This window comes from Lampris incognitus, chromosome 17 (assembly GCF_029633865.1).
Source record: "Lampris incognitus isolate fLamInc1 chromosome 17, fLamInc1.hap2, whole genome shotgun sequence".
In the NCBI taxonomy this organism is placed as follows: Eukaryota; Metazoa; Chordata; class Actinopteri; order Lampriformes; family Lampridae; genus Lampris; species Lampris incognitus.
This window is the reverse complement of record NC_079227.1, coordinates 7,233,842-7,253,523: the sequence shown is the minus strand read 5'-3', so window position 1 is coordinate 7,253,523 and position 19,682 is coordinate 7,233,842. Positions and strand designations below refer to the sequence as shown.

The following is a 19,682-nucleotide window of genomic DNA, read 5'->3' as shown; positions in this document are numbered from 1 at the left end:
CAAACACTATGTGTTTTAGAGGTAACATGAAAAATTCCCAGTGACAAAGAAATATCAGATAATATTTTCCAACTATACAGTAAAACCACATACAATGTGGAAAGATCTTCATAATCCCTTTGATAAATAGTTTGATGACATAAAATCTTCAAAAGTTAATGCTGATTTTATATCGTGTCATCAGAATAGTTGGACCTTTTGTTAGTTTATTTCTACTCCATAAACACAGCATAAGAATGGGTAAATCCCACCAGAACAAGTACACAGAAGACAGCAGTTTGTGGTAGCACCTATGAGGAGGAATGGTCATGGATAAATCACCTGCAGTTGGATCAGATCCCGGTGAGAGCACAAAGATGAGAGGAGAGCAGCAGTTGGAGTCACTATAACTCCCCGCCAGGTCAAAGGTGGGTGGTTCGATGTAGGACTGCCCCATGCTGTCCACTATGAACGCCTGCACCGCTGGCACCAACTTATCTGGCCTGAGGCACCTGAGAACCACCATTCGGTCCATTCCAACCAACGTTCTCCACTGGTTGGGCAGCTGCTCCTTATGCGGCTTACCTGAATCATAGATCATCTTCCATCTGGAGATGTTATCTCGCACATGCTCAAAGAATCCATCCAGGTTTGGCAGAGTAGAGGCCCTGATGATCTCAGACCAGGATTTGTCAGAAAGCCACTCTGGAGCAGGGTTGGGGTGAGGGTTGTCCAGGGCAATGCCACCGGTCAGGAGGAAGCGCCAGACTTGGTCATTGACTTGACCCTTGCCTTGCATAACACCCACGGTGAGCAGCAACGAGTAGAGCAGCTTGTCCTTCTCAAAGAGCGAGCAACACACTTTGTTGTAGATGCTGAGGGTGAAGTGCTTGACAATATTCTCAATCCTCTCCTCCAGGGCATCGCTCCTCAAACTGTGGGCTATGGAGTACAGGTAGAGGTTGATGAACCAGTTGAGAGAGTACTGGTACATGGGCTCGATGTTAGCCAACTCTGAGATGCAGAAGAACAAGATGGAGGAGTGCTCAGCTACAGGTCGATATCCCATTCGAGTGACATCGATCTCCTTCTCAGTGATGCTGGCGATTTTCTGCTTCTCTGAGATCTCCTCAGACAGCACTTTGGAGGAGGACAGGATCTCGATGGCTGTCTCATCCTCCAGGATGTTCCCCTCTGATGAGGAGAGCACTTGCAGGATTTTGTCCTCAATTTCCTTCAGCTGCTTGTTGTTGGCAGCGCTCTCCAGAATGAGCTGGTTCTTCTTTTCTTCCAACTCAGGTTTCTCCTTTGCAGCTACAATCCCCAGGAGCTGGTCCTGCAGGCCCTGAGGGGTGATCATGAAGTTCAGCAGGCAGACTTTGATAGCCACTTCGGGGAGGTAGTGGGGATTTCTCAGCCCGGTGGTCATGTAGAACAAAAAGTTTTCAGAATATTCCACAATTTTCTCTCCCAGCTTCATGTAACCTACGCCTTGCTGTTTGAAGGTCTGCTTCAGCAACACGGGTTCAAGCACTGCGTCTAGCTCCTCGCCAACATTCTCCAAGAGAACTGGGGTTCCAAACTGGATGGCATTCTCCAAGGTTCTCATGTAGTTCTCATCTGAGAGCTTGATGACAGCCAACTTGTTAGCCTTCTCCATGTTCTTGATCCAATTGTTGGCCTGACCTTGGGGGTCGATCATGAGGGGCCAGCGGCGGGAGTTTGATATGATAATGCCATTGTCCGTGGAGAAAGAGTCTACAGGAAGTCCAGCAATCTGCCATGCCCTGATGGCCACCTGGTTGCCCAGGGTGTTGGTGAGGGTGAAGTCCTCAGAGCATGGGATTTTTTTCTCCTGGCAAAGGACATGCCATTGTCGCTGGCACTCCACTCGATAGTCAACTGTGAAGGCCCCCAGGTATGACACAGTGCCAGATGAGAGGAGTACATCACCTGTCATGTTAGTGTATCTGTGGAGGGGAAGAGAGACATATAATGATCATGTAGAAAGTATTATTCCTCAGGTATACTATATGTGTAAGATAAGATAGATAAACTCCTGTTGAGAATTTAAATTCTGCAGTAATGAGCAGACTTAAACAGTGCAAGACCACAAAAAGTACATAACAGCACAACAAAATAGAGCATGATGATAGAATTTCTTGTTTGCTACAAAATGATAATGATCACCTTTCATGCTGTGTTCATTACCACTTCAGTTCTACAAATAACATAATCATCATAGCATATTTTTTTCTAATGTACCTAATTCCCAATAGCCTGGCAGCCTCCATCCAACGGTCCTTCTCTCCTCCCAGACCTCCGATCAGCTTCTCTGCTCTGATCAGCTTCTGGGAGCACAGTTCAATGTTGTCCTCCAGCTCCTTCTTTTTGTTGTTCATGGCCTCGAAGGTGTCGTTCAGCTTCTGCAGTCTGTCCTCCACTTCCTTCAGCTCTGCCCTCTTCACGTACAGCATGTCCATCTGGACGGCCAACTCACCCTCAGCATCCTTCAGCCGCGCCTTCTTGGGGGCCACGACTCTGGTCACACGCTCGTACACCTCCATAGCCCGGACCCATTTGCACAGACCCTCACAAGCAGAGGAGACGTTTTTAATGATGGACGGCTGAAACTCGGGGTGGTCGATAAACTTCTCTCGGATTTTCTTTATGTAGGGGGCGGGGATGTTGTCTTTGTTGTAGGCTTTGAGGTTTTCACTTCATGTCTCCCAGAAGTTTCTTTGAGGGGCCCCAGAAGTCTTCAACCATCTTACCTGTTATACAAACAAATCACATATTTTAGAATGGGCCTGCTTATGATTATGTTTTGTTCAGTAAACCCCACATATATCTATCCCTCCATTAAAGTGCCTGAGCCTTGCCAAGAGGCTAAAATGAATACATCACTCCTCTTTTTATGTCTCACTAATACATTATTTCCAAGTAGCTAAGATTTTACCCGTGCCCATAGGATCTGGTTTCCTCTCTGGTTTGATTCCCATCATGACACAGATGGACTCCATGACTAGTTTGACCGGACCTGGGGGGTTCTGCATGGACTTGACCACTGTGATGTCGGCTGGTTTCAGGGTGTCAAGTGCTGACAGGGCAGCCTCCAGGGCGGGCATGGCCTCTGCCAGGTCTCCCTTACATTCATCCTGAACACACCCAGCACAAAGTCCTCAATATCTGAACACGCAGGGATCTGCCAACTCTTAAACCTATTCATCTTAACAAGTCACTTCGTTTATTACCGAGCCTTAAAAACATTTCATCAAAATAAGTTCAAAACTAAGTTAAAAGCCCGACAGACTCTGGCCTCTCTGAAAACAGGCCTTAAAACTTTCCTCTTCAGGTAGGCCTCCCCTTCCCTTGAACACTGTGAACCCCACTAAATGTTTAACTCTGACTGTAGTTCCTTTGTCTATCATGGTGTTTATTGCCTTTATGTGCTTTGGTTTTCATGTGCTTTTCCAGCATTTTTAACTTGTAGAACATTTGAGAAATCAATTTATAAATAAAATGTATCATTGTTTTCACAAAAATAATGCACAATTTCAAATTGTTGTTCCCAGTCTGTCTTTTCCATCGTGAGTATCTGAGCCTTGTCATATTGAGATTGGCATTTGCTGCCATGTCGCCCTGATCTGTCACTGCTCCGGAACCAGGCTTATCTGTAAGTATACCTTTATTGCTTTGGCTGCTGCAGCAGCTTCATTAGCCACTTTCTCGTCAGCTGCCACCAGCTCCTTCTTGGCATCCACCTCTGCCGTTTCCTTCTCTATTTTCACCATCATCTGCTCCGTTTCAGCAGACGTCTGGATGAGCTCTGGCTGCAGGGCCGTCAGCTCCTGCTGCATCACTGACACCTGAGGGATTCCCTTACAGTCACCAAACTTTCACTGCATGTCTACTGTCCTAAAGCAGCTAAGTAAAACTGATTTTTTTTTTTGAGAGTACATAATATAAAGCAGTGGTATTCAATTATGTGCCATGGAGGTCTGTGTGTATGCAGGTTTTCTTTCCAACCTAACACTGCACCAGCTGATTTCACTGATTAGTCCTCCTTTCTGGTTGTAATTGTGTTAATCAGTAAAATCAGCTGATGTCGTGTTTTTTTTTTTTACAGTAATGTTGCACCCAAATATAGTACTGTTGATAACCAGTTTATTACCCTTCACCACTAGAGGAGGCTTTCCTCATTGTGCAATGCATTTTCTCTACTGACCACTCTAGCCCTTCTGATAAGTTGTTATTTGATGCCGACAAGCAATATCATGCCGCTGGACACTGAAAACAGCTCTATTACACTGTCTTGCTCGACATGTGAGGCATGATGTGTGCATTCATTCATTTAATCTAGTAGCTCTACATATGTATTGGAGCAATAAAATTTTCATTTTGTAATCAAAACCTGTAATACTGTCCAGCTAACACCAGTGTTAATTGTGTACTGCATGTCACCAGGAGAACAGAGCCCTGTAACAGGATAGCCAGTACCTTTATAAAATGTTGTCTGATGGTTACCGCTTTCATTTTAACAATATTAGCGAGTGGGTAAAGTACAGATTTGTGTTTTTCTTTGTTGTGTTATTTTTACTTCTTTTTTTTTTCTTTTTCAGGGTGAATCACCTGAGATGCAGCGAACTTCAGCTTCTGCAGGCCAGTGATGTAGCGGTTCCTTACAGTGTCCACCTCGTTCCTCTTGGCTGCGAGCAAGGTCTTGAAGGTGAGGATGAGCTCAAGGTAGGACGTGGGGGTCACGTAGTTGTGTCTCCTCAGCCTGGAGAAGAACCTCTCTGACATCTCCTTAACACTCGTCTGGAAGGTCTTGCACATGTCCACCACCCTGTAATCACACCAGAGACAGCCAAGATTATTACTGGAATAAAAAATAACTGGAGTATTATGATTTAAATAACTACGATGTTGTCATCTGAACCCTTACTCCAGCCTGACATCACTATCCAGCTCCACATCCTCTAAGAACTTGTGGGCCACCATCTCCAGAGCATCATTGGGCCAAGCCTGGAACCAGTCAATGGTGCAGCAGTTGATGAGGGAGGGAAACATCCTCAGACGGTTCCTAAACTTATCTCCAATAGGGCTCATGGCTGTTGGGAAACAATCATCATCCCTAAATACAAAATGTGGTCTTTGGACCAGATTTCAAAAGAAAAGCCAAGTGTCTTGCTAAGCACCGCAAATTCTCAACAAAAAAAGAGTTGAATATCAATGGGGAAAAAAAGTTACAGGTGCCCACCAAGCACGATGTGAAGGTTGGCCTTGACGCGGTCAATGAAGAAGTTGTACATGGAGAGTGGGGTGGAGTCAATCCTCTTTCCCTGCATCCTGACGATGCCCTGCACCTTATTGATGATGCCAGCGAGCTCGTCAGCGGGGAAGATGTTCGGGACATCGCCAGTGTTCAGCAGAATGTTGATGTCTTCCACCATCGATTCATCTTTGATCTGGCTGTCGCTGAACAGGAACACCAGGCTCTTGCCCTCGATGCCTGCCTTCAGCATCACCCGCTTCAGGTCCTCTCGCCAGTCCAACAGGCTGTAGTTCTTGGTCAGCTCGATCTGGAACAGATCATAGTTGTTGATGAAGGTGCCCAGCTTGGTGGCACTCTGGCGTCCAGAGCCACCGATTCCCACCAGAAGGAGGTGACCATTTGCTTGCTTCAGCACGCGGCAGATACGGGATATGTGCTCGATGGCAAACTTGAACATGACGAGTGACATGGGCGCCTTGCTGCTGGTGTTGAACTCATCCAGGTAGAACTCCATCACCTCCTGCAGGGTGCCTAGGTCCCTGATCTCATCGTAAGCCTTGTCTTGGGTGTTGGTCTTGACATAGTCACCAAAGAATAAGCTGCGAACGTTCTCATCGACTACCTTATCGTTTGGGCTGAGGTGACTCAGGAGCTGAATGAACATGATGAAAGGTTAGTGACCAACACAGAAAATAAAATCAAAAATAATTCTTCAGGTTGAGTGCTTCAAACAAACGGGGGCTGAGCGATGTCTGACCTTATCTATGCTTTTCTTAAAAAAGACTGATATTGTCTCTTTAATGATGGTAAAAAACATGTCTCTGTCTTCAGTGTCAACAAGGCGGTCGTAGAACACGCGGTAGACCTCATGGATCCACAGGCGGATCAGCTTGTCTCCCTCCTGATGACAAAATTTGTCAAAAATCACACATGGAACACATTTTTTCAGTTCTTCTGATTCATTCTTTGCCATTCTTTTTTTTTCTTTTTTTTTGTGTCACCTGCATGTGTGTGTGTGGCACCAGAAGGATACCGCGGATCACTCGAGCAAAGTCCCTAAGGTTGAAGATGTAGTGTGACTTAGATGGAGTGGGTAGGAAGCTAGCCATGGAATCCTTGTAGACAGCCATGGTTGCCTGCACCATGGTCTTACCCAGTCTGAAGACAGTACAGACAAAACAACATACTCTGACAAAGACCATGGTGCTGTGAGCACTGAAAGCCATATTTACCGACTGTATAAACACTGCAAAGAGGTATTTGATGACTTACCTGTAGAAGGAGGCATCAAAGCCCTTGCTGAAGTGCCAGTCGGTGATGGAGCTGAAGATCTTGTTCAGCGTCTCGTCGTCAAAGGAGTCAATGGAAACGATGTTCAGATGACGAGTAAAGCGACCTGGCAAACAACGACAGCAGTCAAATCTTCATAGTCATGCTTTCCTCCGTAGAATTAATGCTCCGATAAGCCCTCCAGCAGTACCTGTAATGTCGTTCCTCCCACCCCCAGGGGGCCCCATCGCGGACACGAACAGCAAGTCCACTATTTCCAGCCTGGAGTTGTCTTTCTTGTCATACCAGTGGCGGTGGTCGATCCACTGCCTGAGCAGCTCAATGGGAGGCTGAGCGCCATAGATTTCCTTAGCTGGCATGTTGAGGTCGTCTGTGTAGAAGAGATTGTAATAATCATCAATTAGTCAGAGAAAAATCTATTTTCCCTAGATTATTGCGATGTTAATATGTTTTCTTATCACTGCAATTTGTCTTCTACAAATGCAATGTTAAACACTTACACACAATACAGCAGAGTATCCCTATATTTAGATATGAACAAATAAAGACACCTATAACTCTATTATTCCTTGCTTTGATGCACAGTATTTAGATAATAATCAAATGTTTTCTACTTTAAAACATTGTCTTCACCTCTTTCAATATGGCGTGACAGTTTTACCATTGGGCATCCAACCAGGATGAATTCCCAGATAGATTCCAGTCTTATGACATTACACATGACATCATCCTTACCCACAAAGACAACACATTTCTTTCCCACGGGGGGGCCGAACACACCCTTCCTCCTGCGGTCCAGCTTGGCCATGATGATGTCTTGGGTTTGTTTTGCTGAGGTGCGCGCCGAGAAGTTGATGCAGTTGGGTGTGTACTGCTCCTTGGGCAGCCGTACCAGGAAGTTGTTGTTGATGACAGACTTGCCGGTGCCAGTGGGCCCCACAAACAACATGGGCACCTCGTGTGCTAGGTAGGTCCGCAGGAAAAACAGCTGGCGTGCTGTTTCCACGGTGGGTATGATGAGGTCGGACACCTGGTCAGGTAAAATGGTTTTTAATCTACTAAGAAAAAACACAGAGGCCCCTTTTACAGCTATAACTATAGTAATGTGAGCAATGCTTACATTGGCCCCAGCTGGGATCGCGCTCTCTTCCTTTGTGATGGAATCTGTCCACACTTTCCACTGACCTGGTCCCTGCTTGTGGAAGTAGTAGTCATACACAGTGCCTACAGTATAAAGACGCCATACATTGCCAGTGAGTCGAACAGTCAAAACAAACAGACTGGGTAAGAGGCATGACAAATGAAGACGTAGTAATTGTTTAGAGGGGGTGACCTCTCTTGGGGAAGACGCTGTTCTTGGTGAGTTGGACACTCTTGGGCTGAGGGTGCTCGTGGTCCATGGCCCTGATAAGGTTGCGGTAGAAGATGTCGAACTTCTTGCGACTGTCCCCAGTGATGGTCCCGCCCAGGGTCCAAACCACAGCGAATAGGAAAAGGCCCTGCAGCCACATGGTTATCTGCTGGCTGGACATACTTTCTGCCCTGCGGGCTCCTGATGAAGCGATCTCATCTGGATCCGGACAGGAACATTAAAACCGACGTTGACAAATAGACACTGAGCCCGCACTCAAGTAAGACAAAATGGAATATCTCGTATTCATTCATTTCATTCTGCACCTAAAAATCAACTCACTCTGCAACAAGTCACTGATAAATTGACTGATTAAATTTCTTTTAATATTTTTTCGGCCTTCTCTGCTTTATTTTCCCAGTGACAGTAGAGAGAGAGACAGGAAAGGCAAGGAGAGAGAGGGGATGACCTGCAGCAAAGGGCCTGGGGCAGATTCGAACCCAGGCCACTGCGGTAAGGACTCAGCCTTACCACTGTGAGCCACCGGGGCGCCCCTGACTGACTGATTAACTGAATGTATGCCATATATGCTTGGATGCTGGAACGTGTGACTTCTGACTTGTTACCTACTGAATGATTGTTTGATTACCAGATTGCTTAATTACATGCTTGCTTGATTCATTCATCAATTAATTTTTCTTCAATTTATTAGTCTATTGACTTAATAACTGGTTAAGAATAAAAAGTCGGGTGTCCGGGTAGTGTAGCGGTTTATTCTGTTGCCTACCAATATGAGGATCCGGGTTCGAATCCCCGTGTTACCTCCGGCTTGGTCGGGCGTCCCTACAGACACAATTGGCCGTGTCTGCGGGTCAGGAGCCGGATGTGGGTATGTGTTTTGGCGAAACTCCTCACTGTCAGGTGAAAAGAAGGACTCCACATGTATCGGAGGAGGCATGTGGTAGTCTGCAGCCCTCCCCGGATCAGCAGAGGGAGTGGAGCAGTGACCGGGACGGCTTGGAAGAGTGGGGTAATTGGCTGGATACGGGTGGGGAGATAAAAATTCCAAAGAAGAATAAAAAGTCATTGTTACTGACCTAGCAGGCAGGTGTAGAGCCTCATCAGACTATGAGCCAGGTGGATGGGAGACGTCTGCACCAGGAAGCGACAATCCCTGGCCACAAAGTCCAGACAGGGTGGAACAAGCCAATCAAACAGGTCCACTATCTGCCCACAAACAAATACACAAACACATTATTGAACATCTTTATGACTTAAAAGCGACACAATCAGTCAAAAAAAAAAAAAACCTGGCCCTAATTCCTGTGGGCCCTGCCCGCAACTGGCCAGTTGGTTGAAAATCACATCTTTTGTCCTGCTAATGTCTGAGAGTGTGTGCATGTGACATGTTCTTAGTGTGGTCATACGCCTTCACACGTGTGTGTGTGTGTGTGTCTCCGCAGCCTCACCAGCTGCCTGTGTTCATTGCTCAGGCTCTTAGGCAGCGTGTCCATGTAGGAGTCTCTGAGCGGCGTCCAGCCCAGCTGGTGGGGTTCCATGTAGATCATACCGCACCTTCACACACGAGCAAACATTCAGCAAACCAGGAGCCACAAACTCATCTGATAAAACCCACAGTTACAACGTGACTGGCTGCACTACGTTCAAAACTAAAACTAGAAAATAACCCATGCTCGTGATTAATGTAAAGTGAAGCACACCAGTTTGATAACTTTTAATCTACTGAATGAACATTTCCAACCAGTCACAAAACCCTTCCTTGTTTAGCTGCTTTCAGCGATGTTGGCTGGCACTCATGACTAGAATTAAATACTGTAAATACCGGCAGTAAAACGGAGATTTATTCAAAACCTTTTGGTACTTTCCATGTGTGCAGTGACGCAACAGTCTTATCAGGGATAGCTTTAAGAATAAGAATCAGTTTTATTTGATAAAAAAATGCATTTAAAGCAATAAAAACTATTCAGTGCTGCAGCAGTTTTGAAAAGCTACCAGTTGTAAACACTCAGTAGAAACGGTGAAATAACACATGAAGAATAAAAAAATGAGTTGTCACACAACAGGAATTTGACTTAATGCATTGATAACTGAGACGCTGGTGTAAAAAAGAAAAAAAAAGAAAAAAGAAGGAACTCTATTTATTTATTATTATTTTCTCCCCAGTTGTATTCAGCCAATCACCCCACTCTTATGAGCCGTCCCGGTCGCTGCTCCACCCCTCTGCCGATCCAGGGACTACCACGTCTGCAGCCAGGGGGATGTAGTGCGCGGGAGGATCACGCTATTCCCCCCATTCCCCCTCCCCCCTAAACCGACTGATCAGAAGAGGCGCTAGTGCAGCGACAAGGACACAAACACACATCCGGTTTCCCATCCGCAGACACGGCCAACTGTGTCTGTAGGGACGCCCGACCAAGCCGGAGGCAATACAGGGATTCGAACCGGCAAGCCCCGTGTTGGTATGCAATGGACTAGACCATCACACCACCCAGACGCCCCAAAGGAATTCTATTTATATATCTCTTTGTTGACATGATTGTTTTTATAGCTTTACGCCGTTTGCAGCGCTGTGGGTGGAGGGTGTGAGGCAGCAGCCTGCTGGATGTTGCTGAAGACACAGAGGGTTTACATTTCACAGTTCTTGTCCTCTATTTTTTTAACTTGTGCCGTCGGCAGGCTTGGCATACAACACAGGGAATTTGTATGCCCAGTGTGTCCTACACAGAGTTACTCTGCAAGTGGAGCTCAGGTTCTCCACCTGCAAAGGCAATCTTTATTAATGATCAAGAACCGCGTATAATAACGCCATCCTCTGGACGATCTGTGGGATGACAGCAGCACAGGGTTTTTGTTATACAGCTATAGCCACTACCAGTCCCCCTCTTCAGCAGGATCAATCAGCTAAACAACCAACCAGCATTGCTTCTCCAAGAGGTGGACAATCACCCCAAGGGAAACTCAGAAACAACAAACGACAACATCTATCTGATAAGACGTAGCCATAGAAACAGACGCTCACACGGGTTCGACTAAACATAAATTAATCGATCGTATCGATATCAGTTTAGGATAGCAGCGATAAACATGAAGACAGAAAAAAAGGCAATAAAGAAGAAAGGACGAAAGGGAGAAAGGATAGAGAAGAAGGGTGTAATCCGAGAGTGGTCCAGGAAGTGTGCAAGGCAGAGGCTGGTAGCGTGTATGTGCATGTGAAGTGTCCACCTGTGTGCGCACAGGATTAATCCCAGTAAGTTTTGGTGTCTGAGAGCCAGGATTTATCATAGTGCCTCCTAGCAGCAGACAGGGTCTGCAGCAACCCACAAGTCCCGCAGTCGTGCAGACACCCCATGACCAAGATAACAGCTGGAGCCCAAAGCACTGCGATCCCAGAGGAACACCGAGCCCACAGGGAGGCCAGGAGGCCACAGAGCAACACCCACGCACGTCCCCGAGGAGCACAAACCAGTCCCTAAAGGCACAAGCCGGGCCCGCATCCCTGACGTGCACCCCACCGCCAACCGCCAACCGCCAACCGCCAGGCACAGGCACAAGGCGCACCCGCACGCGTGGGACCAGAGCCCTGGACGCCAGGCACAGACTGCCAGCCTGGTGCTGGGCCCTGCAACCGATAGACAGACACGCCGCTGGGATCACTCACCTAGCGGGCAGGTGGTGGGGGGGGGTGGGGTGGTGGTGGTGGTGCATGTCCATCCAAGCTCGGCCCAGGGTGCTTGCCACACTGCTGCTGGATAGATTGCCCATTTGACCGCACGCACTGAAAATACACCCACATAGCGGAATACACTCGACCCAGGCCGTCCGATGGCAACCTCCCCCGGGATGGGCAGGGCCCCGCCAGCACCCATGGACAGCCAGACATACGGTCCCCCCACCACCTACCGCACCTGACCCGTGGTGCCTGTGACAGAAAAGCCACTTAGCAGGAGCAAGTCCGACAGCTGCCCCCCTGCTCCGCGGCCCACATCCACATCCACAACCAGTTCTTGTTACTTTTACCTGCTAATGGTGGCCGGGGAGGCCTGCTCCAGGTCAGCGGGTTCAAAGATGAGACTCATCTTAGGACTCATCTGGATGATCTCGCCACTCATAAGACAGAGCTGGAGAAAACAGGAAAAAAAACCCCAAAACAATCAAAACCTACCATTGGTAACTGATATTGCCCCTTTTTCCAATAGAGGGGCTTGATGGCCTTCCTTTTAGTCCAGTGCAACTGAATTCTCTTCACCATCCATACCATCCAATATCTTGCTGTAATGGGATACCAGCAGGGGACATCAAGCTGCTGGACAGTGACAGCAACTCTTTTACATTCCAATTAACTGATTTTCAGCATGTTAGTCACATGTTTGGAGACAGTGGCACTGATGACAAGACAGGAGGTGGAGCTGGATGTGGTAGAGTTGAAGATGTTAAGATTTTCAGTGGGAATGATGAAGAAGGACAGGATTAGGAATGAGTATATTAGAGGGACAGCTCAGGTTGGACGGTTTGGAGACAAAGCAAGAGAGGCAAGATTGAGATGGTTTGGACATGTGTGGAGGAGAGATGCTGGGTATATTGGGAGAAGGATGCTGAATATGGAGCTGCCAGGGAAGAGGAAAAGAAGAAAGCTAAAGAGGAGGTTTATGGATGTGGCGAGGGAGGACATGCAGGTGACTGGTGTGACAGAGGAAGATGCAGAGGACAGGAAGAGACGGAAATGGATGATCTGCTGGGGCGACCCCTAATGGGAGCAGCCAAAAGTAGTAGTAGTAGTTGCATTGTTTTGCATGTTATTTTTGTCATTTAATGTTCTCAGTGAACATCAGCACTGGATCAATACTTTGCATGTTCACTTTGTAATTGAGACAAAGACAGTACTTTTACAGTTATTGGCCATTAGCCACACTGAAGAAGGGTGTTTGGCAAGAAACACTGTGCAGCAATACATAAAAAGATAAAATTGGAGTGCTGCGCATGACCTTCTTTTATTCAGTATTATTAACATGCTGAGTAAATTACACAGGTGTTGCTTTTACCTTGTTTCATTGAAGAAACCATCCACCTCGCCTAATAAAACATATTCCCAGATTACATGATTACTTTTGGCATAACTGGAGAAACAGTTAAAACACTACTACTACTACTACTACTACTACTACTACTACTTTCGGCTGCTCCTGTTAGGGGTCACCACAAAAATGCTTCAAAATACCTTCTTGTTGTCATCCAGCACGGTGTTCATGTTCTCGATCCAGATGGCGTCTACGGGCCCGTCAAAGACGATCCACTGGCGGTCCTTTGAGATGGAGGTGGCCTGCTCCCTATAGGAGGTTGCCAGAACTCCGTCAGACCACTCATGGCTGACGGGATCGAAACAGCCGTACAGCTGGCCCATGGTGATAGCCTTTGGATTGATTATTCGGTAGTTCACTGCAAACTCTTCCATAAGTTTGGCTGGGATGGGGGGGATGAATGAACAAGGTAGGGACACATGAAGGACATGCACAGTGAGCAGGACAGCAAAGGATTAAAAAGAGAATAAGATCATTGCTCGCAGCGGCCAGGGGTCAATGTTTTGATGACTGCTAAGAAAATAGCACAAAACTTGCAAGGCTGACCTTCATAGAGGTCTCCAAGGGCACCAGCAAGAGACTTATAGGCGGACGTCTTTCCACCTAGGGGATCTCCAACGATCATGAAGCCATGGCGAACCAGCATCATCTCATATACCTGCACAAAACACCAAAAAAAAAAAGCCTTTTAAAGTATTCAAGTTGCTTCACTATTACCAACAACCAAATAGAGAGAGGACATGTGGCTTTAGTTATCAGAGGGTCAGGTGTTTTAATGGTTTACAGTTTTTTTTGCCTGGGTTTTCCACACATATAGAGGTTTGCATGTTCTACCCATGTTAACATGGGTTTCTTCCTGAAGAAAGAGGGTCGTGGGTTTGAAATCTGCATGATTTTCCCAGTGCACTCGCTTGTTTCTTCCCACGGTCCAGAGACACACATGGTAGGTGTATTGTTCACAGGTGGGAACGGCATGCGAGTGACTGTGTGTATTGGTCCTGAAATGGACCAGCGATGTGCCCGTTGGGATAGGATCCAATCCACTGAACTGGCCATAGATAATGAATGAATGGGTGACTGAATGATCAGACTTCAAGGTGCTTTTGCTGACTTGTAAAATCCTAAATGGGCTGGCCCCGTCTTACCTGTCTGATCTCCTTAAACCGTATATTCCATCTCGAGCTCTTTGCTCTCAAAATACAGGGCTCCTTGTGTACCCAAAGTTAAAAAGAAGTCAACTGGTGGCAGGGCCTTTTCCTATCAGGCCCCCATTCTTGTGGAATAACCTGCCTGCTGCCATCAGACAATCAGAGTCTGTTGAGTCCTTTAAATCCAAACTTAAAATTCATCTTTTTGCCTTAACCTATTATTAGTTGCCTTTAAGTTGAGTGCTTCACAACCTATACTGCATGGCGGGTTGGTTTCTGTCTCAGTGAATTTACCTACTACTGTTCTGCCGACGAGATTATAGAGTATAGATTATAGATTATAGAGTATAGATTATTGACTACTGCAAACTGTTCTCTTCTCTCTCTGAATGATGTCTTCTCCTGTCTCTTCCTCTGTGTGTGTGAATGGTGTGATGTGAGTCTCCCTTGTGTGCACGTGCCTGCCATCTGTCCTCCTCCCAGGTCTCCATGGTGACAGTGGTCACCACCTGGACACTGCTTGGCATCCCCCTCATCACATTTTCTTTTTATATATCTAATAAATTTATATAATTTTGTTATCCTGTTTCAATTTTGTATCCTTCTCTCACACAGATGTGTGACTAATGATTTTTCTTGTCTCTTCTCCCGTGTGTGTGAATGGTGTGATGTGAGTCTCTCCTGTGTGCATGTGTATTCTGTCCTCCTGCCAGTTCTCCATGGTGATGGTGGTCGTGTGGCTCAGGTCCTGGGCTGTTCTGGTGGCATCTGGACACTGCTTGGCCTCCTCATCATCATATTCTTCATATCTTATAATTCCATTATAATTCTGTTATCCTCTTTCAATGTTGTATTGTGTAACTTGTGTAAACACAACATCCACTGCACGTCTGTCCATCTTGGGGGACAGATCCCTCCTCTGTTGCTCTCCCTGAGGTTTGACTTGACTTGAATGAATGAATGAACGAGTGAATGAAAGAAGGAATGAATGAATGAATGAATGAAAAAATGACAGAGTGAGTCTCCTGTCGCGGTACCTGGACGATCTTGCCAACGAACCATGGAACAGGCTGGAGCTTGAGCTTGGCGATGTTGTCCTGCAGAGCCTTGAGAAGGAGATCGTAGTCTGGTTTGGGAAGGACCACTCCAGGAAACAGATCAGAGATAATACCCTGCAAGTCATGTCAGGAGATGAGGACTGAATAACAATCAAACATAAAGAGACTCAGACTGTAATATGTTTTGTTGTTTAGAGAGAGACGGAGTAGTTGAGAAACAGGAGCAAATGAAGATATGTGTGACTGTTCTGTGAGGTTTCCGTTTCTGAAACAGGTACATCGGCGATTTTTGAAGATTTAAAAGACTGCCCCGTTGAACTGTGTTGCGGCTCACTGAGAAGGTTCACCTCAGTGTAAAGTTTCTCCATACTGAAGCGATCAGAGGAGCTTATGTCTGGATGAATATAAGTTACATCTGACAACATCTTAAAGAGGTCTGGGCTCAAAAAAGTGAGCATACCCTAATTACATTCACCTGTTGGGACAGGTCTGCCTGCCGCCCAATGACTGCTGGGATAGGCTCCAGCATCCCCACAACCCTGAGAGCAGGAGATGCGGCTTGGATAATAGATGGATGGATGTTGGGACAGGTCTTAGAATCTGACAGACCAGCAGGACTGGTCTGATACCTACTTATTTGGAATAAATGCTTGAAAATGTTCTGATGTGTTGCCTACTGTCTTTTGATGGTCCTATCCTGAGAAGATCACCTTTATTGATTTATCTGACGTTGTGTGATGTTGTAGACACAGTCTAACATCACACAGTGAGTGTGTGAATCTGATCTCAGGGTGGCCGGGACGGTGTTACCTGGAACAGAGGCACATCCTGAGCCAGGAACTTGGCCATGTTGACGTCCATCAGCGCCCGGAGCAGCAGTACACTCTCGTTCTCCTCCAGGTACCTCAGCTTCAGGTTCCCTGCCGCCGTCAGCACGGACTTCACAGCCCGCATGCCGTAGTCATAGTGATACTGGGACGACAGCTGCTCCGAGCACAGCCGATACGTGGCCACGATCTTCTGGGCCAGACTATCAACCGAGATGTGGGTAATATTAATAATAATCATTATCATTATGATTCTAAATATTATTGTTATGATGATGATTATGATGATGATATCATTACTATATAAACTTTAATTGGAGAGCCATTACAAAGTACCTGTTACGATGAACTTAATGGAGAACGAAAACACAGAAAATGTGTACAAACATGAAAAAAAATGACTTGACCATGACTCATAATATCCATTTCACATCGGCTGTCCATACCTGCGGGATTCAATGAAGCCCATGGAGTACAAGGAGATCTCTCCAATGAGGCCGTAGTCTGGAACCATCATGGCCACAGTGCGGAACAGAGCCTGCCACAGCAGACCCACAGATGAGCCCAGCGCCCATCACATAACACTAACACTTTTTTTTAAATTTATGCCCCCTTTTTTCTCCCCAATTGTATCCGGCCCATTACCCCACTCTTCCGAGCCATCCCAGTTGCTGCTCCACCCACTCTGTCGATCCGGGGAGGGCTGCAGACTACCACATGCCTCCTCCGATATGTGTGAAGTTGCCAGCCGCTTCTTTTCACCTGACAGTGAGGAGTTTCACCAGGGGGACGTAGTGCGTGGGAGGATCGCGTTATACCCCCCCCGAACAGGCACCCCGACCAACCAGAGGAGGCGCTAGTGCAGCGACCAGGACACATACCCATATCCGGCTTCCCACCCGCAGACACGGCCAATGTCTGTAGGGACGCCCAACCAAGCCAGAGATAACGCGGGGATTCGAACCGGCGATCCCCATGTTGGTAGGCAACGGAATAGACCACTATGCTACCCGGATGCCCCTACTTCATTTATTATTTATACAGGTGCTTTTTGTTTTGAATTCAATTCTGTTTTTTGTATTTATTTATTCTTTTTTCAACTTTCATTCTATTCCATTGACTGTATTCTATTATTTTTGTATGTTGTTTCTATTCTACTCTATTCACTGTAGTATGTGTTGTGTTGTGCTGTCAAGGCTCAGTGATTTCGGTTTTTACCGAGTTTCACCGAAAAATACCCAGATTTTTAAACTGATTTTCACCCGGGTTTTATGTTTCCACAGATCCAAAAGTTGTTCCTGTTCGTGTGAGGTTATGTAACAGTGTCCTCTTGTGGTGAAATTTGGCATGCTGGATGGCTTTGAAAAATAAAAACCGAAAACGTTGAGCCTTGTGTGTTGTGTCTTGTGTGGTGTGCAGTGTGTGTTGCACGGTCTGTGTTGTGTGTGTACACGGTATGTGTTTTGTACTGCGTGGTACCTTGAGGTTGTCGGGGAGCTCTGCGCGGCCGGCGTAACCAGGGTTCATGGTGATGAAGACGGAGCAAGTAGGGTTGAGTGAAAGCTCCGTTCCCTCAAATATGAACGTCTTCAGATCTCTGGTGATGGCCTGCTGGATGCACAACACCTGCTGGGCAACCACAGAGAGAACCTCCACCTGGGACACACACACACACAATCAGTAAGTGATTTAACACACGAGTGTGTGTTGAAGGGGGGAAGCCTGTGGATTCTGTGCCAGTCTGAACCGTGTGAGCTAACCCGAGAAGCTCAACCGAAAACAATGAAGTGACTGACACTGGACCCGAGTACTGTGTTCATAAAATGATGGTGTACAGAGAAGATATGAGTCCAGTAGGTCCTAACTCATCGTCCTACCAACAGCTGGAAAAGATATCGCAGGTACGGTGTGACAGATGGGCTCTGTGGTTATTTGAAAATCAATGCCAAGAGCAAGAGCACAACACAAGAAAAGTGACTCACCTCGATCCGATTGAACTCATCGAAGCAGGCCCAGGCTCCGGACTGAGCCAGCCCTTTGAAGAACTTACTCATGGCCTTGTAGTCCAGACCATCGGAGCAGTTGAACACGACACACTAAGAAAAACCAAAAAAAAAAAAAAATGAAGACATCAAAACCGTTTGGTAACAGCAGACAAATATCCATTCAGTGTCCTACTGGTCACATCATGTTACCTGTTTAGCCAGAGCTTTAGCCAGATCCTTGGTGGTCTCAGTTTTTCCAGTTCCTGCTGGACCTTCAGGAGCTCCTCCCAAGTTCAGCTTCAGGGCCCCCATCAGAGTCCTGGTTCAAGTTTTACATGTTTGTTTGTTTTTTTATTGTTAGCCAGCTAAGTTTCCACAGGAAATGTGACTTGGTGAAGTTGTCAACACAGAGAACACCAAAGACTTAAACCTCTTAAATCTGACATTATAAAGTTGAGAAAAAAAAGTATATATAAAGAGCTTCTATGTACCCAAGAACATCTACATTTAAAATAAGTAAAGGAATTCATCAACAATGGGTATCGTTTTTTACAGAGAGCACAAAAAGCAAGAACAGTTACACAAATACGGAGAATTTGTGATATAAATTGTGAATTTGATGGTGTGGTACATATTAGTACTATCCATCCATCCATTATCCAAACCGCTTATCCTGCTCTCAGGGTCACAGGAATGCTGGAGCCTATCCCAGCAGTCACTGGGTGGCAGGCGGGGAGACACCCTGGAAAGGCCACCAGGCCATCACAGGGCCGACACGCACACATTCATACCTAGGGACAATTTAGTATGGCCGATTCACCTGACCTACATGCCTTTGGACTGTGGGAGGAAAACCGGAGCACCCGAAGGAAACCCACACAGACACAGGGAGAACATGCACACTCCACATAGACGATGACCCGTGACAACCCCCAAGGTTGGACTACCCCGGGGCTCGAACCCAGGACCTTCTTACTGTGACACAACCGTGCTAACCACTGCGCCACCGTGCCGCCCTTACTTTAGTTTACCTTAAGTAACTTATCTTTAGCAGTTTGCGGCTCTCCTTGCATGAATCAAGTGCACGGGGATGAGAAGGAGCTGCTGACCTGTAGCAGCGGTCAGTGAGCGGGGTGATGACCAGACGCGGGGAGTTGCCCAGATATTCATATCCATACTTCAGGCAGGTGGTGATCATCCGCACCATCACGTCTCCGCCCTCCCAGAAGTAGCGCAGCTGAGAAATCCACTCAAAGTCACTCATGGATGAGACGCCGTCCTCCGCCAGCTTCGCCACGACATCGCGAGCTAGAAGAGAACATGTTTATGTGGGAGATACTGCTGTGTGTCTGTCTTCTTTTTTGTTAAAAGAAGTTAATTAAGTTAAGAAGTTAATTCTAGTGTATGAGTGTTCTGGTGGCTCGACCAGTTAATAGTTAGTGTGTTTTATCAGGATCATCGTGGGACGTTACTCCACCATCCTGGGGTCAAATTCGTCCCTGCCCCACTCTGAACTAACTGACCTGTCCATCCATCCATTATCCAAACCGCTTATCCTGCTCTCAGGGTTGCGGGGTTACTGGAGTCTATCCCAGCAATCATTGGGCGGCAGGTGAGGAGACACCATGGACAGGCCGCCAATCCATCACAGGGCCGACACACACAGACAC

The 19,682-nt window shown here is 46.7% G+C and overlaps 1 protein-coding gene across 1 annotated transcript in view; it reads right to left on the bottom strand.

Annotated features, from left to right (window-relative positions):
- dnah3 (dynein axonemal heavy chain 3) overlaps positions 1 to 19,682 on the bottom strand; it is a 56,947-nt gene that overhangs the window by 6,935 nt on the left and 30,330 nt on the right. Inside the window, 27 exon segments of the mRNA XM_056296665.1 lie at positions 322 to 1,949; positions 2,245 to 2,697; positions 2,699 to 2,753; positions 2,939 to 3,137; positions 3,666 to 3,848; positions 4,612 to 4,828; positions 4,928 to 5,093; positions 5,243 to 5,909; positions 6,015 to 6,158; positions 6,259 to 6,415; positions 6,530 to 6,653; positions 6,738 to 6,917; positions 7,283 to 7,577; positions 7,668 to 7,771; positions 7,881 to 8,117; positions 8,996 to 9,125; positions 9,368 to 9,473; positions 11,937 to 12,037; positions 13,135 to 13,376; positions 13,541 to 13,652; positions 15,180 to 15,314; positions 16,011 to 16,230; positions 16,474 to 16,565; positions 17,507 to 17,683; positions 18,010 to 18,123; positions 18,223 to 18,331; positions 19,122 to 19,320. Coding sequence (XP_056152640.1) covers positions 322 to 1,949; positions 2,245 to 2,697; positions 2,699 to 2,753; positions 2,939 to 3,137; positions 3,666 to 3,848; positions 4,612 to 4,828; positions 4,928 to 5,093; positions 5,243 to 5,909; positions 6,015 to 6,158; positions 6,259 to 6,415; positions 6,530 to 6,653; positions 6,738 to 6,917; positions 7,283 to 7,577; positions 7,668 to 7,771; positions 7,881 to 8,117; positions 8,996 to 9,125; positions 9,368 to 9,473; positions 11,937 to 12,037; positions 13,135 to 13,376; positions 13,541 to 13,652; positions 15,180 to 15,314; positions 16,011 to 16,230; positions 16,474 to 16,565; positions 17,507 to 17,683; positions 18,010 to 18,123; positions 18,223 to 18,331; positions 19,122 to 19,320 — 6,546 coding nt within the window.